At 41.4% G+C, this 19,895-nt stretch overlaps 1 protein-coding gene across 1 annotated transcript in view; it reads right to left on the bottom strand.

The window, feature by feature from the left end:
* Nucleotides 1-5,035: 5,035 nt before the first annotated feature.
* Nucleotides 5,036-19,895, bottom strand: part of ADAM12 (ADAM metallopeptidase domain 12) — a 968,421-nt gene continuing 953,561 nt past the window's right edge. The window contains exon 23 of the mRNA XM_029610036.1: nt 5,036-8,228. Coding sequence (XP_029465896.1) covers nt 8,129-8,228 — 100 coding nt within the window. The 3' untranslated portion in view covers nt 5,036-8,128. The remainder of the gene's footprint in view (nt 8,229-19,895) is intronic.

Genomic DNA, 19,895 nt, shown 5'->3' with positions numbered 1-19,895 from the left:
GGCTTGCATTTATATAGCCATAAAGTGCTTGTTCTTAATCTCTTAATATTGCTCTGCTTCAGTTCATAGTCACAAGTACCTATTCAGCGCTTACATAAATAACTAAAAATCCATAAATGTAGTTTTACAAACAGTGTAATGACCCTGCTATCTTTAGACATTAAAGTAGCATTGTTAGATAATTTGGCATTTTTTGCTGGTTATCTTAACAAACCTATATACCTCCTTTTTTAAGTAGCAGAACATATTTTGTTCAGTATGTCTACTTTCTTCTTATCTTTCTGTGCTTGATTTGTCAGGTGCATGATTTTGATTGTTCACATTTTGGAGTACCCAATTAGGAAGAGCAACATTCAAATTGTTCTTGTTTAACAAAGAGCAGTGTGAATAAAATTAGAATAGGATTAACACTCTTTACAGATTATTGCCCATATTAAGGTGTGAAAAAAGGAACTCATGATCATAGCAATAAAGAAGAGAATTAGGATCAAGGAACTCAACAATTTTTTAGGAGAATACCTACTGCTGCTGTTTTAATTTATGATAACTAAACAAGTGGACTTGAGAAAGAAAGTCATGAAGCATTAACAAACAATTTTAATGAGGTGAATATAAAAGTATCCTGAGCAATCTCCATCTTATGTAGGTGAGTTGCATTCATTAAGGGCCAGATTTTCTAACATACGCGTGGGTGTAGATTTGTGCGCCCAACCCGGCGCGCACAAATCTATGCCTGATTTTATAACATGCATGCGCAGCCGCGCGCATTTTATAAAATCCGGGGTCGGTGCGTGCAAAGGGATACACACTTGTGCACCTTGTGCGCGCTGAGCCCTAGGGAAACCCCGATGGCTTTCCCCATTTCCTCTGAGGCTGCTCCGAAATCGGAGCGGCCTCGGAGGGAACTTTCCTTTCGCCCCCTCCTCCCGCACCTTCCCCTCCCTTCCCCTATCTAACCCGCCCCCCAGCCCTACCTAAATCTCCCCCCTCTACCTTTATTATTTAAGTTGCGCCTGCCTCTGGGCAGGCATAGGTTGTGCGTGCCGGACGAGCAAGCCTTCGGAGGCCTTTGGCCATGCCCCTGCCCGCCCCTTTTTTCAAGCCCCGGGACATACGCGCGTCCCGGGGCTTGCGTGCGTCGCCGAGCCTATGCAAAATAGGCTCGGCGCGCGCAGGAGCAGGTTTTCGGGGTTACGTGTAACCCTTTGAAAATGCGCCTCTAAATATTTATTTTTTCACTGTTAGCCTTTCAGATATATAAATATATATTTGAGCCAGTGGAAATGCAGAATGGAATATTTTGAAAAAATACAATACAGGAAGCAAGAGCCCGTGTTAGAGTAATTAATAACAAGTATGGAATGTGTACTTCCTCTAAGAGTACAAGTGTAGGAGTGGCATCCTTGTACAGTGTGTAAGAACCAGTGAATGCATGCTATTGCAACCGGAATGCAGTAAAACAAAACTCAACAAAATGGAGGGTAATAACATTGGATAGTTTTCAGTAACAATATTCATGCCTTCAACATTCTCAAGTGTAAAGTGTAAAACATCAGCTTAGTCTGTTTGATAGTTTGTCTCCCGATACTAGGTCGCAGACAGCCAGACAGACACTAGCTCTACATAAGGCATGCTTGTTTTACTTATTTATTTATTTATTTATTTATTTATTTATTTATTTATTTAGGTTTTTTTATATACCGACCTTCTTGTAAAAAATTACAAATCAGACCGGTTTACAATGAACAAAAGTGCTTACTTAGTACAAGAATGCCTATAAATTACAGTATTTTGTATACCTTGTTTTTAAAAAAATTTGCAATGTGTAATATATGTAGTTCTGCCACTTGCATAAAATAAATGTTCTGAGATCAATTTTCTAAGGTATTTACTTGGGTAAATATGCATTTACCAGATAGATTGCACTGTCTGAAAACTGTCTTCTGTTCAGCCAAAACTATGTATAGGCTTCCACAGAGTTCATACTTTTAGCAGATTACAAAGTAAACAGCAAACATACATTTGAATTTTCATATGTATGCACACCTTTTTACTCCATATCATCTTCACACAGGAATAGCAGATGCAAAGCATGTTTGCCACTGATGCCCTTGCATCTAGCTAGTTATTCAAAATTGCCCCTTCATGTTTAAGAATTATTTACCCAATTTTTAAGAAAGCATTACACCTTCCTTCATGGAAAGGGTGGTACATGAAATGAACTCCCATAGGTGAAAGAGACAATTGTAATGGAAGTTTAAAAAGTGTGGGATAAGCACAAGGGATCCGTAGTAAGAAAGAGGATGACAAGGAAGCATGGGGTAACCTATCTGGAGCAGTGATTACTAGGGATGTGAATCGGGCTTCAGACGATTGAAAATATCGTCCATATTTTCAAAATCATCAGAAATCAGGGGCTTCCCCGAAACGATAGGAAAACCCCACGATATTGATCGTGGGGGTTCTCTTATCATTTTGGGGGAAGGCGGGAAAACGGCACACAAAAATAACCCCTAAACCCACCCCGACCATTTTTAAAGATGGCGCCGGCTATCCAGTGCTCCCTCCATGTGACGGGCTGGCCAATGGCACGGATACCCTGTCACATGTTAAGGGCAAAGGCCATTGGCGCCATTTGTATTATTTATTTATTTATTTAAAAACTTTTCTATACCATCGCTAAGTTAGGTACCATCGCAACGGTTTACAAACAGGCACAAAATAATGTATGTATAGGTAGGTTATCGTACATTCTAACAGGTGCCAATTAAGTACGGTTACAAACTCATTAATAAGATCAGTGTTTGAGTAGTGATGGTCAAGTCCAGGTGTATTATTTAGTTACTCTTCATAGTTATATTAACATGCATTTTTAAAAACTGTTAAATTCTTCATTCTCAATTGCACTTCTCTGACTTGTTTTCTCTCTTCCTCTCTACCCTCCCGTTTCTTTAGGAAAGGCTTGTTTAAAGAGCCATGTCTTTAAGGTTTTCTTAAAAAATTTGATATCACTCTGCAATCTGATTTCAGTGGGCAATGTGTTCCATAGATTGGGCCCTGCCAGTGATAGGGCCCTTTCTCTTACTTGGGTTAGTTTTGCTGATTTTACTGAAGGGACTGTTAGTAGTGCTTTGTTAGCTGAGCGAAGGTTTCTTTGTGGGACATGGACTCGTAGGGCTGTGTTTAGCCAGTCTGCTTCTTTATCATATATTAGTTTGTGTATGGTGCATAAGGCCTTGTATTTTATCCTGTATTCGATTGGCAACCAATGTAAGTCTGCTAAAGTTTCAGTTATATGGTCCCTCCTTTTTTTTTCCTGTCAGTATTCTGGCTGCAGTATTTTGAAGTATTTGGAGTGGTCATATTGATGTGCTGGGGAGTCCTAGTAAGAGTGCATTGCAGTAATCAGTGCTGGAAAAAACAAGTGTTTGTAAAACTGTTCTGAAGTGGGCAGGTGTGAGTAATGGTTTCAATCTTTTTAGGATCATAAGTTTCGCGTATCCTTCCCTTACTTTTAATGATATGTGTTGCTTTAGATTAATTTCTGAATCCATTATTACTCCCAGATTTCTTACTTTTTCGGCAAGTTCTATTTTCTGGTTATTTCTTAGAGTTATTGGGGTTTTAATAATTTCAGTATGTTTTCTTTCAAGGTGTAGGAATTCAGTTTTGTCAATGTTAATAACCAGTTCCATTTGGGTTAGTAGTTTTATTATGTCTAGGTACATGTTTGCTAGTCCTAGTGTTTTTTCAATTGTGTTGTCTATTGGTAGAATTAACTGAATGTCGTCTGCGTAGATGTAGTGTATTATCCCTAGGCCTGCCAGCAAATGGCATAGGGGCAGCATATATATGTTAAAGAGGGTGGCAGACAAAGCTGAACCCTGAGGTACTCCGGTTTCAAGTTTAAATTTTTCTGATAGAGTGTTTTTTATCTGGACTTGGAAGAATCTATTGCTGAGGTATGATCTGAACCAGTTTATCATTTTGTCACATAATCCAATTTCTTTCAGTCTTTCTAGTAATGTTTGGTGGTTTACCATATCAAAGGCTGTGGATAAGTCTAGCATTATAAGGATGTAGTGTTTGCTATTATCAAAACCTCTTAAGATGTTGTCAGTTAGTGAGAGAAGTAATGTCTCAGTGCTGTAGTGTTTAAGGAAGCCGTGTTGTGAAGGGTTCAGTATGTTATTTTTGTCTAGGTGTTCGGCTAGCTGTTTCTGTACTGTTTTCTCTATTAATTTGGCTATTAATGGGAGGTTTGAGACTGGGCGGTAGTTATTGAGAATTAGAGGGTCACTGTTTTTCTTTTTGATTATTGGTTTTATGATTGCCCCTTTCAGAATATCTGGCATTATTCCTTCTGTTAGGGATAGATTTATGACATTAGTTAATGTTGGGGCTACTACCTTGGTGGTCTTTTTTATCTCTGTTGTAGGTATAGTATCGATTATGTGGGGGGCGGGGTTTGTATTTATTATCATTGACTCTACTTCTAGTTCTGATATTTCTGTAAATGCAGACCATGGGTTAACATCTCTTTTTTGCATTACAATTGCTTGTTTGGTGTTTTTTGGGAGTTTGTTTCTTAAGTTTAATATTTTGTCACTAAAAAATTGGGCTATTTCATTACATTTTGTTTCAGGAATGCTTTGAGGTTATTCTTGATGTCGGTTGTGAGATTTGTTACTATAGAGAATAGGGTTCTTGGGTTATTGGCAAATTTTCTATTTTGTTACTATAGTATTCTTTTTTAGTATTTAGGATTAGTTGTTTGTAGTGAGCCAGGTGTTTCCTGAATTTAGTTAGATTTTCAATTGTTTTATGTTTTCTCCAGGTTTTTTCGAATTTTCTGAGTTTTCTTTTTGCATCTTTTATTTTTTGTTATGCCGGTGGTTATTTTGTTTTGTTTCTTTGATATGTATTAGTGGCAGCTGACGGCCCGAGAGCAGGAGATTGCTCCCGGGACCCCAGTGGACCACCAGGTACCTGTAAAATGTTTTTGGGGGGTCGGGAGGGTGAGGGAAGCAAAGGGATTAGTTTTAAAGGGTCGGGTGGGTTTTTTGTTTAACGGCTTGGGCGCAACTGATAAAACCACGATCGGGCCCGATGAAAAAAACCCCCACATGTGAATCGGAACCGAAATCCGAACCGATTCTGGTTCCGATTCACATCTCTAGTGATTACAACCTAAACAGCAGTGGCATGACTGCATCAGGCTTCAAGAAAGCATTAGGGCAACCTGAATGAAGCAGTGGTTACAAACCCAAACAGCAATGGTATGTCTGTATTGGGTTTCCAAAAAGGCTGGGGTAATCAGTGAGCATGGGGAGGCTGGATTTTTTAGGACAACAACCTCACTAATTTTGGTGATTGTTTGGATTATTTCAGAACTTGATAAGACAAAACATGGAATGGAGCCTAGGTATTAGATTAAGTATTGGTCTTGTAGGAATCAAGGTTGAAGATGACAAGGTCTACAATGGCCTACTAGTGAAGGTGGTGGAGTCCAGCACTTTTAACAGATTTTTGGCATGCTTGAGACAGATATGGATGGAGGTGGTAGGTAGAGGGTTGAGAGGTCAAGTAAAAGTCAAGGTGGAGGAGGGCCGAAGTTGATGTTGGGAATTTATATGCTCATTTAACCAATGTGGAAAAATCTCAACTGGGAAAACTGGATGAACCTATTTGGCCTTTATTTGCCTTCAACTACAGTGGAGCATGGAAACATGAAAGTGTGCTGTCTGAGAATAGTCAGAAGACTGTTTGCAATATCATTCAGCTCACTTACTAAATACCCAAATATGCAGCAATTTGAAAATACTACAAAACATGGTAACATAATATAGTAGATGATGGCAGATAAACAACAATTGACTCATCCAGTCTGCCCAATTTTTCTGGTGCACACCACCAAGGATATATTCCAATGGCCAACCATAGAGGCTTAACTGCTTGTAGGATATCGCCTTATCCAAATCAATGTCTGTTGTTTTCATCTCTACTTCTCTGCCTTTCTGGGTAGATAAGTATACAAGTTCCCAGTATTAATCAAATGTCCAGCCCCTCCTTCCATGGTTTACCACCAGTAATCTGAACAGCTAGCAAAACTAGCAAGGCTGTTGTCCTAACTTCTGGCTGCCTATGTCCCCATAGACTTTCTGGATGGTACTTGGACATCTCCAACCTGTAGGCATTGGCCCAGTTGGTTTCTTGAGAGTTATAACTTGCTGGTTTCCCTCAGTTACCCTGTGGCTTATAATATTTACTAGCTCATGCTTCCTTATCCACATCTTGTTTTCTCAAAGTTTTGTACTTTCCCATCAAAGATTCAAACCCTGGTTACCCATATGGCAAGCAGGGACACTCAGTACTATAATAAGGGAGAGAAGCTATTCTTATGTCAATCAGAATTACAGGTCCATGCAAACAATAGGGAAAAACTAGGCCTGGATCAATATATCCTGAAAAGAAATAAAATGCAGTGGAGCCTGTCAGTCACCTTACTCCTGCCTTATCAATCTCACCACAAGGAATTCAGGCAAATTAGCAAGAGATGAACTCTGTGCTGTTTGTCATTTGAAATGCATAACAGAGCTGCCAAGCAATACAAAAAGTGTTCATTAGTCATGGATATGATTTCTAAACCTTTGCTGCAAATTAACAGTATGAACATGTTACCTGTCTAACCAAGCACAGCTACAACTTTGAATGCATGCTGTTTTCCAGCAAAGTTTTACCCATTGAAAAAGCAGGCACACAGTCATTTTTTTTCAGTGGGCAACACTTTGCTGGAAAACTGCGTGCATCAATTTGAAAATCAAATCATGTGCATTGTTTCCCTACTTTGCTCTTTCTTCACCTCCAAGAATGCCTTCCTCTGATCTGAATAAAAGTACGCTTGCTGCCCACATGCACTTTTAGCCTGACAGTATAAAGCAGTTTTCAGACAAGCCAATTTACTTGGGTAAATTGCTTTGAAAATTGCCCTCTACATACATGTATATTTTACCAACTTCACTTACAAAACAACAGTATAAAATATATATTCACATACAAACCATTTGTGGTTGTGTTTTTCTCAGTGCTCCTAATGGGAAGGTTCTTTCAGGTCTGTACTCCTCAAAGCAGAGACTATTGGGTTTTGTTTCATACTTATAAGATCGTAACATGAAAAATAATTAGATTGTTTATAATGCTTTTAAAACAAAAGGATTGATAATGGTTTCAATAAATGTGTATGCTTTAGGGAGTATAAGGTTTTCTTCTTTTTAAAATGGGGCTTATTTGTGTAGCTTATCCACATTCTTATGTTGAATGGATGCAATGATAAAGAGATAGGAAAGCCAAGCATATATGCAACACACTGTTAAAAAAGTTCACTTTTTCTGTCCTTCAAGGCTTAACAGTCTGATAATGTACCAGTCTCAGAAGGTTTTCTTGAGCCACCATAATAACAATGCAATCTGATTAGGAAGCATGGAAGAGAAGCATTTTTATTTGGAAAAGGAAAGGAAACAGTATACCAGTCATACAATTTTAGCAAAATAAGTGTGCAGAGTAAGTGAAGTTGTATACAATTTCTAATCATGGAAACCTTTCATTCTACTAGCATATATGCACTATATCACCATACACCTTACTAAAATGTCTATCAAATACAGTGCTGACTTAACTGTTCCTGGTGACCATTCATTTTTAAATTTAATGATACTGAAAGACAACTCAGAGTGATGTAATAGATAACTTTTGTATATTACAAAACAAATCAATAGTTACTAATGTATCTGTTTTATATATTTGGTATCTGGATTTTGTAAAGCATTGATCCAATTAATCACTGATCGATGACACTGAGCAGAAAGCTTGAAGTTTAGTATAATATTAGACAAACAAGTTTCTTCCCTGGAAAATTCTATTTTGGTTAAAAAAAATATCTACTACAGTGCACAGCACTGTAATAAATATTTAGCATAAATTAATAATTTACAAGTACCTGAGCAAGAACATAGAGCACCATAGCATAGCACAGCACCAAAGGCAGTAGCTCAGAATTCCTCCTAAAAATAATGATGTACAAACATTAAAAACTGTTAAGTGTTGGCAAAAATTGAATTCCAACTAGGGTTTAAAGATAGTGCAAACTTCTGTCTTCTTTTTTTTCTGGACACTTCACATAGGCATTAGTACTGGATCTTGGCAGTTGTGGTGGATGTTTTGGGGCAGGCCTAGAACAACAAAGAAATGAATACAGTCTTAGGCATAATTAATGTTTTATAGTATTTTTTAAATTGAAAAATCAATCTTTTTGAATTGCAAGGCATCAGAATGACATAGGCACATCACCTAATCTTTAGCCTAGAAAACACTGTTGGCTTCTGTTTTACCTTATCTTTTATGTCTCTCACCGACTTCCTTCTGTGAGATCAATCAAACACTAATCTGTGCTGTTTATCAGTGCTGTTGTAGTTGGAAGGATGGCAAGTAAATACTTTAGTTAGTAGATGGGTAAAAACCTTTCTAAGGTTAGAATGCTTTTTATGTGCAGCAACTAATGTTTACAAAAACTGCAAACAGTGTAGCTTTGTGATTTTTGCACTGATGGAACAAAATCAAGAGTCAAATAGCAGTCAAGAATAGAAATTTCCTTTATTGTCAAAAATACATTTTGGTAATGAAAAGTACAATACAAAACTGATAATGGAACAAATAGCCATAATGCCAAGTGTACAGAGCTCGTCACTAAATGCCACATACAAACTAAAATAACTTCAACCTTGACATAATAGGACAACAAGGTGCTTATGATTGGAAAAACAGGTATGCCATAGGGATGTGAATCGGGCTTCGGACGATTGAAAATATCGGACGATATTTTCAAAATCGTCAGAAATCGGGGGCTCCCAATAAGAGAACCCCACAATTTTGTTCCTGGGGTTCTCATCGTTTTGAGGGAGGGCGGGAAAAATGGCACACCAAAACAATCCCTAAACCCACCCCGACCCTTTAAAACTGTTCCCTTAGCTTCCCCCACCCTCCTGAACCCCCCCAAAACTTTTTACAAGTACCTGGTGGTCCAGTGGGGGTCCCGGGAGCCATCTCCCGCTCTCGGGCCGTCGGCTGCCACTAATCAAAATGGCGTCGATGGCCCTTTGCCCTTACCATGTGACAGAGTATCCGTGCCATTGGCTGGCCCCTGTCACATGGTAGGACCACTGGATGGCCCGTGCCATTTTTAAAGATGGCGCCGGCCGTCCATTACTCCTACCATGTGACAGGGCCTGGCCAATGGCACGGATACCCTGTCACATGGTAAGGGCAAAGGGCCATCGGTGCCATTTTTATTAGTGGCAGCCGACAGCCCCAAGAGCGGGAGATCGCTCTCGGGACCCCCACTGGACCACCAGGTACTTGTAAAAAGTTTTTGGGGGGGTTTGGGAAGGTGGGGAAAGCTAAGGGAACAGTTTTAAAGGGTCGGGTGGGTTGTTTTGTTTATTGGCTTGGGCGCAGCCGATAAACAAAACCGCTATCGGGCCGCACAAAAAAGAATTAACGATGGGAATCGGAACCGATTTCGGTTCCGATTCACATCTCTAGTATGCCACATATGTATATAAACTTAAACCAGGATATTATAGACATTTACCCAGTTTTGAACTCTTGTAACAGTCATCAGATAAGGGCCCAAACTTATGCTCACAAACTCAGTCTGGACTTCAAAGATACAGAACATCACTGGCATCATTTCCTCAACCCAGAAATGGAGGAAATTTAGACAGTGGTGGTGTGCTAAGGCAAGAAATAATGCTCTATCTTTGAAGTCTAGATTGAGTCTGTGGATGTAAGTTTGGGCCATTTGCTGATGACTTTTGCTGGAGTCCTTAACTGGGTAAATTCCCATAATATCCCGATGTAAGCTTAATTGCCTGTGTATTATTTCTTATTTTTTCACTCAGAATCCCTTGTTGGCCTATTTAACAACTACTTAAAATGCTTTTCTTCTACACAGACAATATGTATGCAGTAATTTATAAGTTCTTAATATATAATTTTTTTTCAATATTTATTGATCTCATCGGTTTACAAGAAATCAGTTATAACACAAAATAGAACATAATTACAAGTAAACAAGATAGAATATCCAAAGTATTGGAATCCAGAAAGAATATCTTCTATGTTGACTTTATATGTGCAGCAATTAAGACAGTCTATCTTTAAAAGCCTGCAAAGTCCAATATTTAGTGCCATTTGTAAGGGGCGGAAAACCCGCGTCCAACCCGCGGCACCTAATAGCGCCCTCAACATGCAAATGCATGTTGATGGCCCTATTAGGTATGCATGCGGGATACAGTAAGTAAAATGTGCAGCCAAGCCGCACATTTTACTCTAAGAAATTAGTGCCTACCCAAAGGTAGGCGCTAGTTTCTGCCGGCACCGGGAAAGTGCACAGAAAAGCAGTAAAAACCTGGCAACCTGATTGTCCATTTATATCAGGATTCTATTTCCCATCAGAATGTGAGTGAAAGCCTTGAGGACACAGCAGAGAGCATGGAACTCCAGGAAATTGATCTGAAGATTACTCTCCATAAAGGACCAAGTCCCTGAGTTCAAATTGTACTGTTATGCATTTCCCACCCCTCCTTGCAGGCATTGGTGGAAAATGTGACCTGATGAGGTAGTGCTCTTAAGGGAAGGCCTACCTTCAGGATCAATTGTTTTAACCACCACTGCAGAAATGCTTTCATCCTGGTCTTTACTGAGATGTGATGAGACAGAGGTTGATGTAGTTGGTCCCATTGTCAGCCATTTGAAGACTTCTCGTGTTTATCCGTGTCATGGAAACAATGTACAATGCAACCGTCATATGACCAAGGATGAATAAGACTGATCTCATTGGTCTCACTGCAGGAGGGTCTTCATCAGGCCCCTTAGTGTTATAGATCTTCTGTCCATGAGAAATGCCGGCTTCCAAACTGAATCAATCCATACACTTATGAACTGAATCCTCTAGGCTGGAGCAATTTGGAAAATTTGACCAGGAACTCCAGTAACTGAAGGAGCCAAATGGTCTTCCCAAGGGCTCCAAAATCTCTGACTAGCATTAATCTTTTACAAATCAATCATCTAGATAGGGGAAGACACAGACTCCCTGATGACGAAGGTGTGCTGCTACCGCTGCCAGGTACTTGTTGACTATCCTCAGGGCTGAACATAGTCCAAAGGGGAGGATTTTGTAGTATAATAAGTCCCTTCCACTACAAACCTGAGGAAGTTCCAATGAGTCAGATGAAAGGGAATATGAGCATAGATGTCCTTGACATCCAGAGTGCATATTCAATCCCTAGGCTGAATGAACATAAGTTTATGTGGAGGAAGTTAATCTTGAATTGCTCCCAGACCAGCAGTTTGTTAAGCCTTCATAAATCCAGGATAAGCCTCAGTCCCCCAATCTTCTTGGGCATGAGGAAATATTGGCAGTAAAACCCTTAGCCACACTCCTGGGGTGGCACTAGCTCTATTGCCCTCTGCTGAAAAAGTGACTCCACTTCCAATTGGAGCTGGGCTGTCTGAGATGAATCTGGATTGAAAACTGAGCACTGCTAAGTCAAGAGCAAATGGGAGAACTGCAAGCGGTAGCCACACTCTACAATTTTCAGGACCCAGGGTTCTCAGTGATGCTGATCCATCCTACAAGGAAGAACTGGACCCTCCCTCCCCATCTGAGGTGGTAGGGAGTCAGGCCTGAGCTTTGTCCAAGTCTAGGCCTAGGCTTCACATGCAGCTGCTGCAGAACTTTCAGTTGACATCTTTCTCTTTGGCGCCCTCTGGCAGGCAGCTGTTGCTGCTGTATGATGGGATGGTTTGATCAAGCTGGTAAGAGCAGAAGGGGCATCTCTGGAAGAACACTAGTCTATAAGAAAAGCATTGGCATCTGGAAGGTGGAGGCTTGTTGCCCCCTCCTATCAACAGAAATTGAATTGTAGCTTGATGCTTCTTAAACTGAGCTACAGTCTCTTTGACTTTCTCTCATGTACATATTCTCGCAGACTGCTGGCTCAAAACCAAGCCAGTCTGCAAGCCCCAGGGACTACCACTGAAGTTCTGACTGCAAAGTCAAACGCTTCATAGACTGAGCAGATTAGGTGTCTCTCAAACTCATCTGCATCCTTCACTGCTTTATGAACTGCGGCATGTTCTGGGTCTAGTGACTCACAACAGCTTCTTAACACGCTCATGCAAGTATTCACCATGGTATGCCACTATGTGAGTGCTCAGCACAGAACTCTGGAAGAGTTTCTTTACAAAGGTGTTCAGGAGTTTTGGGTGTTTTCTCGGTTTTAAGACTTCAGGAGTTAAAGAGGTAAAGACATTCTTCACCAAATCAGTGAGCTGGTCCACTGGCCATTGTGCTCTCTGAGCTGGAGTTGGAGAACAGACATCCTCTTCAGAAACCCAAATCCTCACTTTGCTGTAAAAGAGCTGATGTTCTTGGATCCACTGAGGGATTCAGCTCTGAGGCACTCTGTGCTGACCTGGTTGAGCTCTGCGCTGAGGCATCTGGGGTCTCTCTCCATGCTGGGGCATTCTGGTCTGGTGGCTTTCTTATTGATATCATTGGTACTGTGGAAGGAATCAGGATTGGAATCTTCATCCTTTGTACTGATGACATGTTGTTGTGTACTCATTTCACTTGCCTGCCAGCCTGCACATATAAGCGCTATCACAGCTCTCGGTATTGTGCCTTTTAGTACCTTGCTCTGCCTGAACTTTCCAGCTCTGCCTCTGCTTCGCGTCCAGCAGCCGGCCCCACACACTCATGACATCATCACTGGGGGACTGTAAGAAGCCCATGCCGATGCCAAAGGCCTAACTTCAATTGCCTGCCTGCACATATAAGTGCTGTCACAGCTCGCACTGTTGTGCCTCGTAGTGCCTTGCTCTGCCTGAACTTTCCAGTTCTGCCTCACGTCCAGCGGCCGGCCCTGCCCACTCATGTCATTATCACTAAGGAACTGTAAGAATCCTGCGCCGAAGGCATTATGTGCGGAAGGGGGAGGGTGAGCCCTTGGAGCGCGCACGAAGGGGTGAGCACAAAGGGTTTGCCTCTTTGTGCACTCTTTTGTATGACCCCCGAGTGCAAGGGAAACTTTTTGGACTTTGATCATACTTTGCTATTCTTTTGGAGTTATCTTTTTGTTTTACTTCTAGGTAAGTTTTGCCTCACTTCCCCATCTCTTTTTAGTATTTTCCTGAACATGGCTAGTGGACTTCACTAAATAATAGTATATCAGTTATAACAGGTCAGGGAAGGTTATGATGATCTTAACCATGTCAGGAATAGCTATCGCACTATTAATCGTTCTGTCATTATCCCATGTACTCAACACAAGCAGTTCCAACAGATTCCCATATTTAAAAGTTTCAATATATATCTTATTAATGCATAAGTTAGAAGTTTTTCATGATTTCCTAGTTGATAAAGCCTCTGATATCTTTTGCATTACAGAATCATGGTTGCTTGATTCTGATACTGTTTTGTTAGTGCAGTTCTGCCCAAAAAATTACGTCCCTTTTTCAAAACCACGTAAATTGCAGTAGGGTGGTGGATTATTATTTGTAAAAAAGAACTATTAATGTCTGAGCATTCTCTTGATTTTGATTCTCCGCACAAAGTTCTATGTATTAGCAATAAAGACTGTCCCCCAGGATCCTTAGATTGTTCCTATTCCCTGGTAATTGATTGTCTTTTGGAAATAAGGCAAGAGTTAAACAATATAAGTGTATTAGATGATTTTAATACCCATTTTGATGCTTTCCCATGCTCTTTCTCATGAGAAGGTTTTCTTTCAGCCATGAGCTGATTAGGATGGGAACAGAAAGTCACTGGCCCCACTCACAAGAAGGGTATGCTTTGGATTTAATGTTTTTAAGTGAAAAAATGAGTGATGAAAAATTTTCTGGAATTAGCCATCAGGAGTCGCTAAGTTGTGACCATTTCCTGTTAAGCTTTCTTTCTTTTTTCATTCACAGCTACAAAGGCATGTGAAATGACTAGTAGTAATAAAATATTGAGAAGAAGATTCTATGAAATTGATAAATTGAAAAGAATATAGATTCCATGTATATCCCAGGGTACTGAGGGAGTTCAGAAAGGTGCTGGCGGGTCCGCTGAAGGACCTGTTCAATAGATCCCTTGAAATGGGAGTGGAGCTGCAAGATTGGAGAAGAGCGGTGGTGGTTCTGCTTCACAAGAGTGGTAGCAGAGAGGAGGATGGAAATTACAGGCCGGTTAACCTCACCTCAGTGGTGGGGAAATTAATGGAGACTCTGCTGAAGGAAAGGATAGTGAACTATCTACAATCCAGCGGGTTGCTCGACCCAAGGCAGCATGGATTCACCAGGGGAAGGTCCTGTCAGACAAATCTGATTGATTCTTTTGATTGGGTGACTAGAGAACTAGGTCAGGGAAGAATGCTGTATGTGATTTACTTGGATTTTAGGAGACTTGTGACATAAATAAGAAGCTTGGGAGTGGGTGCCAAGGTAGTACCATGGTCTGCAAACTAGTTGACTGACGGGAGACAGTGTGTAATGGTAAGTGGAACCTACTCTGAAAAAAAGAATGGTGTTAAGTGGAGTGCCACAGAGATTGGTTTTGGGACCAGTTTTGTTCAATATCTTTGTGAGTGACCTGGCAGAAGGGATAGAAAGTATAGTTTGTCTGTTTGTGGATGATACTAAGATCTTCAACAGAGTGGACACATCTGAAAGAGTAGAGAGAATGAAAAGTGATTTAAGAAAGCTTGAAGATTGGTCAAAGATTTGTCAACTGGGATTCAATGCCAAGAAATGCAGTCTCATGCATCTGGGGTTTGGTGAAACACTAATAGGGATGTGCAGAGGGATGCCATACATTGCATTCGGGATTTGTATTCGTCGGGGGGCAGATACGTTGCATTTGGCAAGGGGGCCCCCGATACGTTCATGCGTTAATTCTTATTTGTTTCCTGGCTAAAATTGAATTAACTACAACCCCCCACCCTCCTGACCCCACCAAGACTTACCAAAACTCCCTGGTCGTCCAGCGGGGGGTCTGGGATCCATCTCATGCACTCACACCCTCGGCTGCCGGTATTCAAAATGGCGCCGATAGCCTTTGACCTTACTATGTCACAGGGGCTACCGGTGCCATTGGTCAGCCCCTGTGACATAGTGAGGGCAAAGGCTATCGGCGCCATTTTGAATACTGGCAGCCGACGGCCTGAGTGCAGGAGGTCACTCCAGGACCCCCGCTGGACCACCAGGGACTTTTGGCAAGTCTTGTGGGGGTCAGGAGGGTGGGGGGGGGTTGTTTAAATTCACTCCTTTAGACGGCCGAATAATTCGGCGAAGATTTGTGGTATTCGTGGGGAATCGTGATACGTTTCGCTTCCCCACAAATACGAATATGGCCCTATACGTTGCGGATTACCAATACGTAGGAAATGAATGCACACCCCTAAACACTAATGTACACAGACTGGGAGAGGGACTTTGGTGTGATAGTGTCTAATGATCTGAAGGTGGCGAAGCAATGTGGCAAGGCAATAGCTAAAGCCAGAAGATTGCTGGGCTATATAGAGGAATAACCAGTAAGAAAAAAGAGGTAATAATGCCCTTGTTACAGGTCCTTGGTGAGAACAGCCACTGCTATTACTGTCATCAGTAGCTTGCGATCTACTTAGTGTTTTGGTACTTGCCAGGTACTTGTAGCCTAGTTTGGCCACTGTTGGAAACAGGTTGCTGGACTTGATGGACTCTTGGTCTGATCCAGTATAGCAATTTCTTATGTTCTTATCTTTTCACCTGGAATACTGCGGTCAATTCTAGTGCCCATATCTCAAAAAAGGATTAGGACAGGATAGAGGCAGTCCAAAGAAGAGCGGCCAAAATGGTGAGGGGTCAGCATTGTAAGACTTATGAGCAGAAGCTGAAGGATCTGAATATGTATAGCCTGGAAGAGAGGAGGTACAGGGGAGATATGATACAGACCTTCAAATACCTGAAAGGTTTTAATGATGCACAATTGTCAATCCTTTTCCTTTGGAAAGAAATCAACAGAACTAGAGGTCATGAAATGAAACTCCAGGGAGAATGACTCAGAAACAATGTCAGGAAATATTTCTTCATGGAGAGGGTGGTGGATGCCTGGAATGCCCTTCTGGAGCAGGTCCTGAAGATGAAAACAGTGAAGGAATTCAAAGGGGCATGGGATAAACACTGTGGATCCCTATAGGCTAGAGCAGTGGTTCTCAGCCCTGTCCTGGGGACCCCTCTAGCCAGTCGGGTTTTCAAGATATCCACAATGAATATGCATGAGAGAAAATTTGCATACACTGCCTCCATAACATGCAAATTTTCTCTCATGCATATTCATTGTGGATATCCTGAAAACCCGATTGGCTGGGGGGTCCCCAGGACAGGGGTGAGAACCACTGGGCTAGAGGATGAAAATAAAATAGTGTGTGTGTGTGTGTGTGGGGGGGGGGGGGGGGGGGGGGGCGGTCCGGAACCCCCGCTGAATGACCTCCTGCAGTCGATCTCCTGCCGGCGCCATTTTCCGTACGGAAAACGATTCGCGGCAAGAAATCGCTTCCTGAACCCCGCTGGACTCCCAGGAACTTTTGGCCAGCTTGGGGGGGCCTCCTGACCCCCACAAGACTTGCCAAAAGTCCAGCGGGGGTCCGGAACGACCTCCTGCGTCGAATCGTTTTGGTCTATGGCCGCCGCCATTTTGCGGCGGCCATTTTGCAAAATGGCACCGGCTGAAGACAACAGGATTCAATTGAGGGGGCCGTTCCGGACCGCCGCCATTCTGGACCACCGCTGGATCCCCAGGTAATTTAAAGCATTTGGGGGGGGGGGGTTCGGGAGGGTGGGGGATTTAATTTAAAGGGTCGGGGGTGGGTTTTAGGGGGTTTTAGTGTGCCGGTTTTCCTGCCCTCCCCCTTCCCCCGATTTACGATTTTTTAACGATAAATCGGGGGAATTGGTATTGTATCGTGGCCCTAACGATTTTTGACGATTTAAAATATATCGGACGATATTTTAAATCGTCAAAAAACGATTCACATCCCTAATACATATGTTACTTTTAACCAATCTAGTTTTCCCCCATTTGTGTTATCAATCTCTTTGTTCCTTAATTTGTGTTAATTGTAAAGCTCTGTTGCTAAGTTATGTTAAATGGAAACCAATGTGATGTTTTTTGAAATGAATGTCGGTATACAAAACTACGTAAATAAAAATAAATAAAAATATTAACAAAGAGACTTGATAGTCTTGCATATGTCAAAGAAATCTCAATACATAGAGTAATTAGAGTCCCTTGGAGCATCCCAAAACTTAGATGTCTTAAAGCTACACTCTGTAAAATTGAACAATGTTGGCATAAAACAAAGAATGCAGATGATTTTTACAACTATAAAGTAACCCTAGAGAAATACCGCAATGCAGTAATGTCTTCTAAAAAGACGTTCATAACCAAATCAATACAAGAAGCTGGAAATAGTTCTAAAGAACTATTTCATCTTGTGTCTAAACTTACTGATGGGAATATGAGTAAAAATCATAAATATATTGATCAAATTCAAGGTAAACTAGAACGTGATGATTTTGCTAAGCATTTTGTTGATAAAATTTCCAGATTAAATGATAAATTCTCTGCATTACCATTTTCAGGTGATTTGGAAAATAATGATTCAATGGTATCTTGCTGGTCCAAATTTGAGCCAGTTGGCTCTACTGACATTGTTCAAATTATTAGAAAGATGAATCCTTCAAATTACCCGTTATACCCTTGTAGTTCGACTACCATGAGATTGATGAGCGATGACATAAGTAGTCCTTTAACATAATTAATTAACCAGTCCTTTGAGACAGCCACTATGCCCCTCTATTAAAGAAAGTGTCAGTACATCCTTTGATCAAGAAGCCATCTAGAAATTGCATTGATTTGAATAATTATAGGCCAATCTCTTCAAGTTCTTTTTAGCAAAAGTTATTGAGTCTGCAGTATCTAGATGATAATTCAATTTTAGATAATTATCAATGTGGATTTAGATCAAAATTCAGTACTGAGATACTATTAAGAGCTAATTTAGATTTTATAATAAGGGGAATTGACAATGGTTCTAGCTTCATCCTTGTCTTACTAGATTTATCATTTGCATTTCACACCTTCAATCACAAAATCTTATTCTCTAGACTTATGCAATTGGCTTAAAAGATGAAGTTCTCCAGTGGTTCACCTCATATTTGTCTGACAGAGTCTTTCAAGTGAGAATGGGTTTTGCTACCTCATCATGGTTTCCCCTTGGGACTAGAGTTCCTCAAGGGTCACCACTTTCATCGACTCTATTTAACATCTACATAAGACCACTTTGTAAACTCTTGTCTGGTCTTGGCTTTTATTATTATCTCTATGCTGATATCATTCAGTTTTTGATTCCTTGTCAAAGTGATGTGAAAAGTACTCTGAGCCACTATTTATCTTACTTCTATATCATTATGTTATCCCATAATCGGTTGTCACTTAATGTAGAAAAAAATGAACTCATTCATCTGCTTTACACAGAGTGCATTATAAGGTTTTAGTTTTAATACATAATGATCTAAGACATGATGCTTTTCTTTCTTTAAACCCCTTATTAAAATTTCACCGTCCTGTTAGAAAACTTAGATCTGAAGGTCAATGTCTTAATATTTCTAACCACAAAACCATACGGCTGCAGATTCCAGGGATAAACTACTATCTGTTGCAGGAGCAGAGTTAATTTACCTCTAAATTTACAAAAGCTGGAATGTACTAAGGGCCGGATTTTAAAAGGGTTATGCGCATAAGGTACGCGTGTAACCCTTCTAAAATGGCTCTGCGCATGCTGAGCCTATTTTGCATAGGCTTGGCAGCGCATGCAAGCCCCGGGACACGCGTAAGTCCCGGGGCTTGCAAAAAGGGGCGGTCGGGGGCGTGGCCAGGGGGCGTGGTGTTGGTTTGGGGGCATGTGGGTGGTCTGGGGGCATGGCCGAGTGCCCCGACACAGCGGCCTGTGTCGGGGCCTGCCGCACCAGCGCGCATAAGTTACTACTGCCCAGAGGCAGTAGTAACTTTTCAAATAAAGGTAGGGGGGGGGGTCTAGATAGGGCCGGGGGGGTGGGTTAGGTAGGGGAAGGGAGTGGAAGGTGCGGGGCGGGGGGGGGGGGTGGGAGTGGGGTGGAAGGAAAGTTCCCTCCGAGGCCGCTCCGATTTCGGAGCGGCCTCGGAGGGAACGGGCAGCGCGCGCTGGGCTCGGCGCGCGCAAGTTGCACAAATATGCACCCCCTTGTGCGCGCCAACTCCTGATTTTATAAGATACACGCGGCTATGTGCGTATCTTATAAAATCCGGCGTACTTTTGTTCGCGCCTGGTGCGCAAACAAAAGTACGCGCGCGCTCTTTTTTAAAATGTACCCATAAGGTTTTTAAAAAGCAGTTTAAAACTCATTATTTGAGTTAGCATTCTTTTAACAGTTTTAGACCTAGATTCATCATCTTGCTATAAATATAGCGAAAATAGCGCCTGTGATATAAAAAAGGGGCATGGTTAGGATAATTTTCCTGATACCTCATTGCATAGGTATTTTCCACAAAGCAAGATACAATTATCAAACCACATGTTATTTTCACATTGCACACTGAGTAATCTAACTGCAGCTGCATTACCAGCCAAAACATTTTTTTATTGTGAGTTCAGAGAGAGAGAGAGAGAACCTCTATAGAAGCTCACAAAAAAGTTAATTATTTATACCACTGAAAGAAGGGGCACTAGTAACTCAGGGTGAAGTTGGTGGGGGGGTGGGTTTTGGAAGGCTGTTTT

This window comes from Rhinatrema bivittatum, chromosome 7 (assembly GCF_901001135.1).
Source record: "Rhinatrema bivittatum chromosome 7, aRhiBiv1.1, whole genome shotgun sequence".
Taxonomy (NCBI): domain Eukaryota; kingdom Metazoa; phylum Chordata; class Amphibia; order Gymnophiona; family Rhinatrematidae; genus Rhinatrema; species Rhinatrema bivittatum.
The sequence above is the reverse complement of the archived record's forward strand: the minus strand, read 5'-3'. Positions and strand labels throughout refer to the sequence as shown.